Below are 14,644 nucleotides of genomic sequence, written 5' to 3'. Positions count from 1 at the left end.
AGTTTATTGAAACAGGCATGCTCTGTTCTTAGCATTCCCACTGAGGACAAAGCAGAGTGAGAAAGAATAAGTTAGAACCCTGACAGTTAGGGCTGCCATCTCACTCCCAGCTATGTTTGATTACAAAACCTGAGGAACTCTCAAAGGGCAGGGGGTGAGAAGAGAATCCTACCAGCTGTCTTCAGAGAACAAAGGACTTTTATATGAACTCTCATTCCCACGATTTGAGAAGCAGGAAGAAGAGGCTGGCATAACAAAAGATAGGCAGGTTAGCTGAAGCCAGGGTAGAAACCAGTTCTAGCCTAGCTAAAGGAATGAACATAAAGCCATGACCAAGCTCCAGCATTTCACTTCCCAGCACATTGAAAAGGGGATAACATATCATACCAATCACTGTAGTGTGTCAGACTGCGACTGGTAAGAGCCAGGTTCAAATCCTTATTCTGCCACAAAGCTCAGTCGACTGACCTCAGGCCAGTCATTCTGTCCCAACCTACCCTACTTCACAGTGTTGCTGTGAAAATAAAATGAAGGAAAGGAGAACCCATATACACCTCCAGAACTCCTTGAAGGAAGGGTACAATAAAAACGGATGGAAAATTAGTGGGTGGAATTCAAGTCAACCAAAGTTTTATGGGAGTTCTACATACCCCAAATATCTGAAAGGAGCTCTGCAGGTTAACACAACGTAATGGATACCATGTCAATACAATTAATGTAGGTGTTTCTCTACACATATACTAAATTTATATATCACTTTAAAAATATTACATTATCAATTTTGCAACAAAATAATAAAACCAACAAAGCAAAACATACCGCCCTGAGATTTCAAACAGCATTCAATAAACAAAAGTCTCTGTCTCCACAACTGATGTAACAAGAGTGTTTTTGTTAGCATCCTAAAAGTAGTAAACAATGTGTCCAAACACACCTCCTGAGTGAGGGTATTCCATGGAACTAGCAGAATCTGCTCTGGCTTGTAGCAGATGCCAGTCTTGCCTCCACAAAACATGGTACCTAGAGTAGGTCTAATAATTGGTTTAAATTATGGGTGGGAAAATAATGGACGATTCTAGGAAAACCTTTTTAACAACAAGAGTGGTTCAACAATGGAATCAGTTGCCTAGGGATCTGGTGGGTTCTCTCTCCTTGGTGGTTTTTGTGGAGGCTGGATGGCCATTTGTCAGGGATGTTTTAGGTTATTCTGCATTGAGCAGGGGGTTGGACTGGGTGGTCTGTAAGCCTCTTCCAATTTTTTAATTTTATGATTCTAGGTCTAAAATGGTAGCCTCAGCAGGGCATCTCTGGCAGCTCTTTTGTGTATGGAGAAGGTCATATGACAGAAGATGTTTCCTGAGACTTCCCACCTGCCTTTTCACAGCTTTCAACTTGGGAACGGACTATTAAAGCCCTTCATTAAAGATAATAATTCAGAAGTTCTTTATCGCTAATTCTCCCAAATGTCCTCCATAGGAAGGGCAAGGTTGGACGTCTTTTTTAAAATAGCAGCATTCAGTGTGGACCTGGATTTACACCCTTTGTCATAGATACATATTTGATGTCAGAGGCCTATGAGATTACTTGGTTGTCCTGAGTCTGAGCTAAAGCTCGAAAGCCTATCAAAAAGGCTCACAGGATGGTAAAATTGGATTCTGTATCAGCACACATCTTATTGTTCGTGTAATCAAATTTTACTTTATCTAGAGATATGGTTTACTAAACAGAGATTATTCTGGCTGTTTTGCAACATCTATTGTGATAAAAAAAAAAACCAAAAGCTTTCCACGGGTCATTCATGATGAGAGGTTCTGGGGGAAGGGAAGGAATAAAATACGAGAACCATTCCCCTAAAATTAGCTTTTTAGAGGAGTCTTTTGCTTCTTCCGCCAGTTAATATGTAAACATGCTGGTAGGCAGAAGGTGTTCAGGCTGTTTGCTCAAGAGCATGCTAACCAAAAATATCTGCTCATCCTTCTCCAAGTTGATTGCTTCCTGCAAACACATGCATGTAATTTTATAATATGTAATATGGAAGATGATGTGTGATTTTGTGATATCATGGGTCAATACAAGGCTGAAAAAAGCTAATACTTGAGTCATCGATTCTCTTAGATAAAGCCCTCTGAAAAACCTAAGTCATGTTTATTTGTGTGATCTGAACTGTCTGTCTGTATGCTTCTCTATGGCTGCAAGGCTATTTCAGACACAGAAAGCTGAAAAAGATAGCAAATATGCTTAAGGAGCAATTTGTCAGCTTTATTCCAGCCCCCTTCCGTGTGCTCCAGATTTCTCAACCTGCAAGACAAACCTTCAGACTTTTCAATATGTAGAGCAGGGATCTCTTGCAGAGGGAGCATACAATTAGCCAGGCTTTTGATGATCATGCAAATTGCCCTGGGCTTGATCTGCATAGGTGCCTCAATTATATTAGTTTGGGCCTGATTTGGATTGGGCACCAAATTTAAACCCAGTTCTGACTCAGATATGGGGGGGACTCTGTGCTATTTTCCTGCCACCAGGTCATCCCACCAGCCTTCTCCGCTATAACCACCTTTTCCCCCTAGTGACCCAGACCTCATGATTAAGGCCTGGACACTTCAGGGAATACATGCAGTATTATCCATTGATGCTGGGAAATGGAAATTATAGCTCCCAATATTAAAATGACATGCAATCTTTAAGCTCAGGATTTCTCTCTTCAGCTGAGAGGCCTCACTGCCAACAGTTGTTCTATGAAAAGCTAAGTTTTGGGAAAGGGAGGGGGGAGAGAGAAACTCTTGAAGTGTTCAGTGGAACTGAATGAGGCCTAAACACTGGAGGTCTGGAGTTCATTCTGAAGGGGCTTCTGCTTTGTGTGTATATGAGGATCCCAAAGTTCATTGTTCTAACTCTCCCAGTTTAGATATTCAGCACCATCACTTTATTCAGTGGTTGTTTTCTCCGTTGGAAACAACAGGGATAAATTAGCGTGCCAGCCTCCAAGTGGTGGCTAGAGATCTCCTGGGATTACAACTGATCCCCAGGCAACAGAAATCAGTTCACCTGGAGAAAATGGCTGATTTGGAAATTGGACTCTATGCCAGAAGACTGAGAGGTGACATGATAACCATCTTCAAGTACCTGAAGGGATCTCATATAAAGGATGGTGCCAAGTTGTTTTCTGTTGCCCCAGAAGGTCGGACCAGAACCAACAGGTTGAAATTAAATCAAAAGAGTTTCCATATAGACATTAGGAATAATTTTCTAACAGTTAGAGCAGTTCTTCAGTGGAATAGGCTTCCTTGGGAGGTGGTAAGCTCTCCTTCCCTGGAGGTTTTTAAGCAGAGGCTAGATGGCCATCTATCAGCAATGCTGATTCTATCACCTTAGGCAGATCATGAGAGGGAGGGCATCTTGGCCATGTTTTGGGCATGGAGCAGGGGTCACTGTGGGTGTGGGGGGGGTAGTTGTGAATTTCCTGCTTGTGCAGGGTTGGACTAGATGACCCTGGTTGTCCCTTCCAACTCTATGATTCTATGACAGTATATGGTTCTGAAATCCCTCCCCTCTCTAAACTCCACACTCCTCAGGTTCTACCCCCAAATCTCCAGGTATTTCCCAATCCAGGGCTGGCAACCCTATCTAAAATGCTTAAATGTAGTCAGGTTCTACCCATACTTAGAATCTATTCCCATGTTTTGCTGCACAACATCAGAAAACAGGATCAAGCAAGGGCTGAAAAAAACAAAAAAACAGAAGCCTACAAAAATTGTAACAGTACTTAACATTTTTCATCATTTCTGCAAAAGGACAACAATATTGGCCCATGACTGATCTGGGAAACTGAAATACTTTCAGGCCTGGCAAAGGCACTGAAAGATAATGGAAGGGAACATCTCATCTCCTGGCTCAAATGCTAGGATGTGGGCCCACTCCTGGTAGATAGAATAATCAAGTTCTGAGGAAGGGGATGTTTCCTATACTAGAATAACAGAACAAAATTAGAAAGTACCTGGTTCTTTCCTTTGAGCATGAGAATGTTGGTCACCTTACCAAAAGGTAAGCCTAACGCAATAACTTCTGTTTCTGTCACTTCACCTGGCAATTTCCTGATATGAAGAACACGAGAAGGAGCCCCGTCCATTTTATCTTCACCTTTGAATTTCTTGTTGTCGTTACCATTGGCTGAAAGACATTTGTTTATAGTTTATTTCACAAAAGAAAGCTACCCTATTTATTTCTCACTCAATAATCCCCTCCCAAACAGTTTGTAAATGTGTACAATTTCCAAATAAGTATATGAAATAAGTAATTTACCTTTTATCAAAAAGTGAATAAACTCAATAAAAACTGTGCTCACCAAGAGGTATCTATAATCTCTGAACAGTCAACTTACCATATATATTTTTCTGCATCCACTACAGAATTAATTTCCTGACCCACTGAGAAACAATACCGTATATACCCGTGTATAAGCCGACCCGCGTATAAGCCGAGGTGCCTAATTTCTCCCCCAAAATGGGGAAAAATTAGGCACCCGCGTATAAGCCGAGGGTCGGCTTATAACCCCTCCCCCCCTGCAGGCTTACCTCAATCCAGGTGCGCAGGCCGGCGCTGGCCGGTAGGAGCTGCGCTGCGCCCGGCAGGGGCGGCGACGGGGCCTCCAGAGGCCTCCAGAAGCCCTCCCAGGCCGGCGCCGGCCGGCAGGAGCCTCGCTGCGCCCGGCAGGGGCGGCGACGGGGCCTCCAGAGGCCCTCCCAGGCCGGCGCTGGCCGGCAGGAGCCTCGCTGCGCCCGGCAGGGGTGGCGACGGGGCCTCCAGAGGCCCTCCCAGGCCGGCGCCGGCCGGCAGGAGCCTCGATGCACCCGGCGGGGGCGGCAGCAAGCCCTTCCCGCGGCCACAGGAGGCCCTCCCAGGGCGCTCCTGGCTGGGGGAAGCCACGCGGGCACGGCGGCGATGGCGGCGGCGGTAAGTTCCCCCCTCCCTCCTCCTTCCTCCCTCCCCTACCGTATTGACCCGCGTATAAGCCGAGGCCGGCTTTTTCAGCCCTTTTTTTGGGCTGAAAAACTCGGCTTATACGCGAGTATATACGGTAATCATCATATTATAACTGATAACATTTTCATATACTCATGTTATCAAGGGTAATAACTCTTATTATCAAGTTAACAACATGATTAATTGATTTAATGATTTCCAAACTGTGGACTGGACCACACTAATGTGTCATCCGAAAACTGCTAGCATGTATTAAGCCCCCCCCCAAAAAAATTAGAGCCCAGATGTATTCACCCACATAGGATGTTTCCCGCTGCATCTCTGCATGATTTGCTGTTCTGGCCTTACCTTGTTTCAGTCAGACTCTGCTGGGGAGGGGGAGTAGGTAATTCTGCTCCATTTCTATATTGGATATGAATGTAAAAACGGAGGAGAATTATCTATTTTTACAGGAAACTGCCTGTCAAACGCCACTACCATCCAGTCAGTAGGATGAGTTACAACTATCCAGGCAGAAAGTATGCCCAAACGAATGACACAGGAGGACAAGTAGTTCTATTGCACATTAAAAATCAAACTTTTGAAGTGAAAACTAAGTATGCCTCTAATTATAATTTTAAATAAATGACATGACTTTGGAAACACTGCATTACTCCAACCCAGATAGCCATGTGTTCTGACCAAAGATTGTGAGAATCTGATTCACTTTCCAACAACCATGTTTCAATCTGATAGCATAATATGCCAGAAGCTTTATGGTTTGTTTTTTAAACCAAATCTTTCAAAAGATTGTAACATACTTTGCAGCAGGAGACTTAGCTGAAAGATGTATTGTGAGAAAGGGACATGAGCACAATTAGTTCAGGAGAAAAGCAGATGATCACAATTGCTAAAAGATGGTCAGTTACCGTATATACTTGGGTATAAGCCGACCCGAGTATAAGCCGAGGTGCCTAATTTCACCCCAAAAATGGGGAAAAATTAGGCACCCACGTATAAGCCAAGGGGGAAATGCACCCCCTCCCCCCCCGCAGGCTTACCTGACCGGGCTCCAGGTGCACAGGCAGGCGGTGGCGGCTGCCCCTTCCCTGCGCGCAGGAGACCCCGCAGGGTCAGCTGGCAAGTGGGAGGACCGGGCCGGGTGAGGTGGGGAAGAAACCGCCGCCGCGCAGAAGGTGGGGTGGGGAGTGAAGAAACCGCCGCCGCGCAGAAGGCGTGATCGCGCAAAAGGCGCGGTGGGGTGGGAAGAAATCGCCGCCGCTGCTGCGCAGAAGGTGCGATTGGGTGGGGTGGGGTGGGAAGAAGCCGCCACTGCCACCGCGCAGAAGGCGCGATCGGGTGGGGTGGGGGGAGAAGGCGGGACAGCCCGCCCATCAGCTGGCCGGCAGGAGCGCGCTGGGAGAGGGCCCGGCAGGTGAATTACCGTATTGACCCGAGTATAAGCCGAGGTGAGTTTTTTAAGCCAAAAATCATGTCTAAAAAACTCGGCTTATACTCGAGTATATACGGTACTCTAAAACATTATCAACTTTGATAAACAAGCATTTAGATTAGAAACACCACAGAATGTGCTAGTGAGATAGTAAATGGTTACCATAATATGGAAAACTGACTTAACATATTACTGACTAAAAGTTCAAGAGAAATCATATATTCAAATGTAAAGTGGAAGAAGGATGCCTAATTCCTGTCCTACAAACCTTAGAGGCTTAACTAATACTGGGTGACAGCCCATGCCACACAGCCAAGCTTTGGGCCATTCAGGCCATTCTGCAAGTAGCCCCAGGCCCAGGCCCCAGCCCCGCAAAGCAGAAAAAGAATGGAGGGGGGATGCAGGCTCCTCAGAGTCCCCTGAGACTTGGCTACCCTCTTGCCCCATTATTTAGAGTGCCCCCCAACAGGTTGGCAGCATATCTGCCCTTTAAACTTTAAAGGGACACTATTTTCAACGGGGCTAGACCTTTGTCTACATTTTAAAAATGGCTATTTAAAATTTAAAGGGCAGACGTACCACCAACCAGCTGGGCAGTATTAGTTCCTCAATAGGTGTTCCTACCTTCCTGATAAGGTTACTAATTCCAGTGCTACTGGGAATGGTATTAGTGGAATTGGGATTTGTTGGGGGGACAGGAGCAGTATTGGATATTTCCCATCTGATACACGGAATATCAGTCAATTTATTGGGTGGCAATATATGACTGCAAACCCGCACCCTTCCTCACACCCTATCACTCCTATTCCTTGAGGAAGCAAACTGGAACAAAAGGAAAAGATCATTATTCCTTGTTCTTAAAGTTAAGTCTTTCACAGGAAGAAGACAGAGCTCAGCAAAGAGTACTATATAATTTTGGTTCAAAGCATACATGCTCTTATGAAAAAGATTGTTCTTAGCATAGAAGGTTTCCATATCAAAATGAATCTAATTGAGAACCCTCTGGGAACTGCAAAGAAACCATACAGAGGGACCCAAATGGAACCCAGTTAATGGTACTAACAATTAGATGTAGGTCCCAGGAGAAGAATTAGTAAATAGAATGAGATTAAAGTATAATTAAACAAAAAAGTGTTGTGGCATCTTAAAGGCTAACAAGTTTTCAATTACATCTCACTCTTTACTTCCTACATCACATGACACTTTGATCCTTTTTTTAAACATGTAATTCTCTAGGTTCTTTCAAGGAGAAGCAGTCTCGGAGCTCCACTGCCACATTAATTAAGGCTCCTTTGTGTAATTCTCCAAAACTCCTCACACCCCATAAATAACAACCCAAGTGTGCAAGATAAGCAGCTTTCCTCTCCAGATCTCTCACAACAGAGACCTCACAGGAAACCTAATCAAGTATCCTGGAAGGGCCTTCAACATCTCTCCCCCACCCCCAGCCAATGTCAACATGTCTGAGTCACACCTCATACCCATTTGACTCAGTCATCTGCAGCCAGACTTGACTCATCTCCTGGTATCCATTACATCACCTAGGCACTGCTGAGCATCTTTCTTACAATGGCAAATTTGAACTGTCATATGGCAGCTTGGATTCTAACCCTTGAACCAATGGGTTCTTGGATCCTGATGTTGCACCAGTCACAGTGCAACCAAAATTTCACCAACGGGCAGCTGGATCCTGCACTTTTAGCAGAATGTCATCACAGATCCCAGTTCTTCACCACATTCAGCCAATAGCAGGGATACCCATATCTGCACCCAGGTAAATCCAGGTGCATATGAAGGGCATGCCTCGTATTAGGTTCTGCTCCCACCTCCTGGAACTTCTTCCATCACCATGAGCCCAAAATCACTGTACCCTCTTCAACACGACAAATGGAGTATGCTTTCTCTGTATCCCGTTCGCCTTCCCTTCTCAGAATTCACTCTCCATGTTTTCCTATCCATTCTGCCTGCTAGCTTCTCCTTTCTCCATTAGCAATTGGTCTGCCTAAGATTACTGTTAAGATTAAATGAAATAAATATAAAGAATTAGAAATTAAATATAAAGGGGAATGTAGAGATATTAAAAGGATAGAGGTGGGTAGGGGGAAAGCTGAAATAAAGTTAACAGCTATGAGATTGATTAGATAGGAACTGTTTATGTTATGTAATTATGTAACTTTTGATGAGTTTATATGAGAAAATAAAAAAAAATTCAAAAAAAAAAAGAAAAGAAAAAGAAAAGCAATTGGTCTGCCTTACTGTGAGCCATAGCATCCCTTCCAGTTTAGGGATTCCTTCCTCCTTATCAGAAAATTCATTACCCATTTATCCCACCTCACTTTTGGGTCCCTTCTTGAATCACCCTTCTTGAATCACCCTATCCTGTTCAGATTGGTTTACTGGACTAACCACTTGGAAGGAACATGATTTGAGCTAAAAATAACGTTAATATGGCATTAAGTTTAAAAAAATACAACTGAAGACTCAGATTATGCAAAAAGGAAGCTGTGACCCAGTGGCACAGAATCTGCTTTGCATTTAAAAGAATCAAGGTTCAATCCCTGACATCTCCAGGTAAAGTAAAGTATGGTGAAGTGGTTAGAGTGTTGAACTAGGATCTGGGAGACCGAGGTTTGAATCTCTGCTCTGCCACTGAAGCTTGCTGGGTGACATTGGCCAGTCATATACTATCAGCCTAACCTACCTCACAGGGCATTGCAAGGATAAAACAGAGGAGAGGAAAACAATGTAAGCCACTTTGGGTGCCCATTGGGGACAAAGGCCGGATCTAAATGAAATTACTTAAATAATTGTAATTGAATTGTCACACAAATTACTGCTGTACTGTTACTATTACATAGTTCAATCTCACTTTCTTTTTCAAGTGTTGCCCCCCCACCCACACACACACACTCTGTATCTTGAATAGGGGTTTAACGTTACTTACTGGTTAAGTACATCTCCCATTTTTTCCTTCATAGGGAGGTGTACTTAGACTGGAAGCAGTATGCACAACAGCTTCAGATTATCCCCTTGTACCTCAGGACTCGCGTTCTAATTCTACGTGTGGAGGACATTTTTCATGTGCCTGGCCTGATATAGGACTGACCAAAGTAGAGCATCTGCTTGGCATGCAGAAGATCCCAGGTTCAATCCCCAGAATCACCAGTTAAAGGGACTAGGCAGGTAGGTGTTGTGAAAGACCTCTGCCTGAGATCCTGGAGAGCCGCTGCCAGTCTGAGTAGACAATACTGACTTTGATGGACCAAGGGTCTGATTCAGTATAAGGCAGCTTCATGGGTTCATGTATAATATCACAGAAAGAAACCCTCTCTGTTCCATAGGTTCTTCCCCACATGGTTTTGGGCAGGGGCTGTGGCTCAGTGGTAGAGCATCTGCTTGGCATGCAGAAGGTCCCAGGTTCAATTCCCAGCGTCTCCAGATAAAGGTACTAGGCAATTAGGTGATATGAATACCTCTACCTGAGACCCTGGAGAGCTGCTGCCGGTCTGAGTAGACAATACTGACTTTGATGGACCAAAGGTCTGATTCAGTATAAGGCAGCTTCATGTGCTCGTGTGTGTTCAACAATGGAGGCTGTGCTTTTCAAACTTCATGCATAGTACAGAACTAGGCCAGACACAGATGGAAAAAACAACCTTGAGTAAAGAGAGTTTCTCAAACAGAAAATGACCATGGTATCTATATTGTTTCTGTCAGATCTAAGAACCACAGTTTTGGAGTCACTGGTGGGCAATGAAGATCAAAGCTTCCAGTCTTTAACATGAAAGTCAGATATACAGTTGCCTTACAAAAGCATCAACATTTTCTACCTTCCTGAATCAAAACCTAGCAAAGCCAACTCAATTTGTAGTTTACTGGAAAACCAAAGATAGAAGCCTATAGTTTTATCATTATGACCATTGGTGGGCAGCTCTTAAAACTTCATTAAGAGATTCAGTTTTACATCTGAATAACCATTGTCTGAATGTATGCAATGAAGATTTATAATAGAATAATCTTTATGTTGCATTCAATAGGCTATACTTCTAGACTTTAGCTGTTACTGAGGGAGGTGGTTTATCAAATAATAATCTTACCAGTTGATAACTTCAATGATGGGCATAGAGTTTACTTGAGGTAAAAGCTTTATGCGTGATTGTGGATATTTGATAGCATTTTACACACTCAGGCTAGTGTGTCAAATATTAGTTTTGTGAATAATCCAGTTCATGCAGTTGTAAGTAATGTGTTCCCACAACTGTAAACAGTTAATATAACTCAGTTTTTAAGAGATGAATCTGCTCTACTTTTCATAAATCAGTATATTGAAGCACACAGTGTAGTTCTCCATGTTGGTCTGTTCTGTGTTTCTAAGATGGTAGAAGTAAATCAGGTACCTGGAGTGGTACATAATATAGATGATGATAATGATAATAATAATAATTGTATCTCACCCTCACCCAGTGAACCAGACTCAGGGTGGCTAACATATAAAATACAACAGAGTCATGATTATATAAAAATGCAATACAATATAGCATAGCCAATTTAAAATTAAATAAATTCAATTCCACACCGCTGGCACCTAGAAACTCCATGCTTAAGGAGCATGTTATCTAGAAGTGGTCTCGCCTCCATGCCCTTCACTGGTGTCTCTCAATCATTGGGGGGAGGGAGAGGATGGAGACTGGAACCTTGGCTTACCTGTGAAGGTTCCTTCTACACTGAGGGAGGAGTATATCTTCATCAGCGGGTTTTGTCGTTCCTATGCTCAGGGAGGCAGGATCCAAAAAACCTTTGCTTTCTGTCACGTGTGCTAGGACCGCCCTCTGATATCCAGTTCGAGGAGTTCCATAGCAGAATTTTTAAAAACAGAAAGACAGATGTGCACCCAAAAGAACAAGGAGCAGCCACTGCAAAAACACAGCTTAAAACCAATAATTAGTAACAAGTAGAACATGAAAATACTTTATTCTAATTCCCCTTATTTATTATTCCTATATATAATGTTTTATTTTCCCATTTTTTATTTTTTATTCAGCTTTATTTGGACCCTTGACATTCTTCATCTTGATCCATTCTTCACCCTGGGCGGGCAAGATGTACTCCTTCCTCAGTGTAGAAGGAACCTTCACAGGTAAGCCAAGGTTCTGTTCTCCCACTGAGTTCGGAGTACATCTTCATCAGCGGGATCTTCAAAAGCTGACGTTCACTGGGAGGGAGTCTTCATTGATCATTTGATACAACATTCTGGAGGACTCTCCTGCCGAATACAGCGTTGGATGAAGAATAGGCATTTATCTTGTAGTGTCATGAACATAGAAGGGCTTGACCAGGTCGCAGCCTTACAGATTTCTTCCACGGATGCATGGCCATCAAATGCTGCTGAAGTGGCGGCACTGCGGACAGAGTGAACGGTAATTCCTAACGGCACTGGTATGTTGCAAAGTTGATAGAACAGCTGGATTCACTGTTTGATGCACTTGCTGATAGCTGCCTTTGACATTTTGCAACCTTTATTGGGTGATAAAGTGGAGGCGAGCCCATGGCACAATCCCTATGCATGCCACCATTTTCCCCTGCAGTCTGACTAAGGACAGGCCGGAGGATTCAGAAAGAATCACTGTCCTTGTCAACTTGACAATGGAGGAAATCTTGTCTGGTGGAAGGAATACTGCATTCTGGTTCGTGTCTATGAACACCCCCAGGTGATGGATGAATTGGGACGGAGAGAGGGTGCTCTTGATCCGGTTTACCATGAAACCGTGGAGTTCTAGAGACCGGAGGATGGTCTCCGTGTGTTGTTAAGGACAATTGTTCTGAAGGAGCGCTCACCAAGATATCGTCTAAATATGGGAAGATGTGGATCCCTACCTCTCTCAGGTGAGCCACCAACATCACCAGGATCTTGGGGCCGATATGAGACCAAACGGGAGGGCCCGAAACTGATAGTGATCGAGGTTGTACGCAAAGCGGAGAAACTTTCGGTGCTCGGGGTAGATGGGGCTGTGTAAATACGCTTCCGTCAGGACTATCGACATCAGAAACGATTGGGGGCGGAGTGCCTCTATGATGGAACTGAGTGTCTCCATCCTGAAACGTTTGAGCCCGATAAATTTGTTGATGTGCTTTAGATTTAGAATTGCGCGCCAATCTCCGTTTCTCTTCAGAACGGTGAAGAAAACGGAGTATACCCCGGCGCACCGTTCTGTCTGGGGGACTGGTTCGATTGCCCTGATTTGAAGCAGGTGGTCTATGGCTGCTTGATAGCGAGCTATTTTGTCCAGTTTGGAAGAGGAGGGGGAGAGAAAGAAGCGGTTTGGGGGGGATTTGCGTAGTTCTAGGCTGTATCCCTCGTGAATAATCTTCTGCACCCAAGTGTCTGGGTGAAGGGAGTCCCAGGTATTGGCAAAAAAGCTGGAGTCTTCCCTCCACCGGACTATCCCAGCAGTCATTGTTTCCCGGGTTTCTCACTAAATCTGTTGGACTTGTCCAAGTGTTGTTGTGGCTGGAATCCCTGGTTAAACCTGGTGCCCATGTGAAAGGATCCCCTTCCAGAATTCCAGTTGTTGTCCGCTCTGCCCCTTGCCAGGGTGTGAGAGGTTTAGAAGGGACGAAAGGAAGAAGAGTAAGAGGTCTTACCTTCATTCCTTATGTATTTTGGCAAGGCCTTTTTCTTGTCTTTCGTCTTGACTAGTATGTCCTCTAGTTTAGAGCCGAAGAGCCGATCACCCTCGAATGGGTATCCCAACAGGATGGATTTGGAACCGAAGTCAGCTGACCAGGACTGGAGCCAAAGTGCCCTCCTAGAAATAGATGCTTGAATGGATACGGCCGAAGCCTCATGGGCCTTTTTGATAGCATAATCAGCTTTTCTATCTAGAGGGTCCCTGATGTTGCCAGCCCCATCCTCAGAAAGTAAGCCGGTGGATTGCAGAGCGCGACTGGTGCTTCAACTAAGGGAACCTGAAGGAGGTTAGAAGCTTGGGACTCTAGATTATACATTCTTCGAACAGCAGCGGGGAGCTGTCTGTTAGAGAGGCTTCTCCCATTCATTTTTGAGAAGTATTCAGGAAAAGGCACAGCCCGGGTATGGGTCCTCAGCCTGGTGAAGAATTCCTTCATGCCCCTAAATGTAGCCTTACTTTTGGAAGCCTCTGAGTCCTCATCCTCATGAAGATCTAAGGCTGCCAATACCTTGCTCAGGAACGCCTGATAATCTTCCCCGGCAAATAACAGGGATTGTTGTTCCTGATTTTGAGTCTCCTCCCTCTCCTTGTCTTCTCCTGAGGAGAACTCGCCCTCTTCTCTGTCGCTAAAAAAGGGAGGAGGGGACCTGTTCCTGCTGGAAGAAGACAATGGTGCCTTCCTTGCTGCCTCAGTTGGCCAGGCATGGCGTGTGTAGCTGGAGCATTCCCCACGTTCTGACTCAGAGTGGATGGAAGCCCTGGAACCTGGGGATGAGGCTCTGGATCTTGTGACGTCCCCACAAGAATGGTCGCTAATTTGGGCAAACTCCTCTCTCAATGCCTGCCACATTAAATTTATCAGACTTAAGTTGCCCTCCCCCCCTTCAGCAATTAAAAAATGAACATTTTCAACATTACCCGGGGTAGTCCAAGTCACATGAACTCCAGAGGAGCCGGCATAACTGGGATCAAGTTTGCCCTCGTAACCTCTAGAAACCGAACGGGGAGTTGCGGCGGCCATTTTGTCCTTGCACATCTTTTTCGCACTGTTTTGAACGTCTCCCAGCTGGAGGCTCCGTTTTTGTGCCACCGCCTGCAAATCGGGCTGATTCGCCCGGTTTTCCCCTTCACGGCTCTTGGACACCGCTAGGGAAAACTGTCAGGGGGAAAGGAGTCCTTCAACTTGCTCCTCGTCTCCTGACATTAATTCCTCTGAAGCCCTATCTCCACTCTCAGACATATTGTAAACGGAGGAGGGGGGAGGGGAGGGGGAGACAGAGGCAAAGATGAGGAAAAACAGTAGATACAAGAGGAAAAGGCTGCTGGGTGCACAGAGACCAAGATTAGGACTAAGAAAAAACACAGAAATAAAGTTAGACAGGAATAATTATTGAAGTGCAAAGGCTAAGAAAGAAGGTTTGCTACAGAGCTAACCACAAATGCTGCTTCTCCCTCTAAGGCAGGAAGAGAACTGGATATCAGAGGGCGGTCCTAGTACATGTGACAGGAAGCAAAGGTTTTTTGGATTTTGCCTCCTTGAGCA

At 44.7% G+C, this 14,644-nt stretch overlaps 1 protein-coding gene across 5 annotated transcripts in view; it reads right to left on the bottom strand.

Moving 5' to 3' along the window:
- PTBP2 (polypyrimidine tract binding protein 2) overlaps positions 1 to 14,644 on the bottom strand; it is an 81,560-nt gene that overhangs the window by 42,617 nt on the left and 24,299 nt on the right. For 4 of the 5 annotated variants that reach the window (XM_056867469.1, XM_056867470.1, XM_056867471.1 and 1 more), the window contains exon 4: positions 3,995 to 4,167. In XM_056867469.1, coding sequence (XP_056723447.1) covers positions 3,995 to 4,167 — 173 coding nt within the window. The remainder of the gene's footprint in view (positions 1 to 3,994; positions 4,168 to 14,644) is intronic. The other variant, XM_056867473.1, reaches the window with a different exon arrangement.

Source organism: Euleptes europaea, chromosome 2 (assembly GCF_029931775.1).
Source record: "Euleptes europaea isolate rEulEur1 chromosome 2, rEulEur1.hap1, whole genome shotgun sequence".
NCBI lineage: Eukaryota > Metazoa > Chordata > Lepidosauria > Squamata > Sphaerodactylidae > Euleptes > Euleptes europaea.
This window is presented reverse-complemented; position numbering and strand designations above follow the sequence as displayed.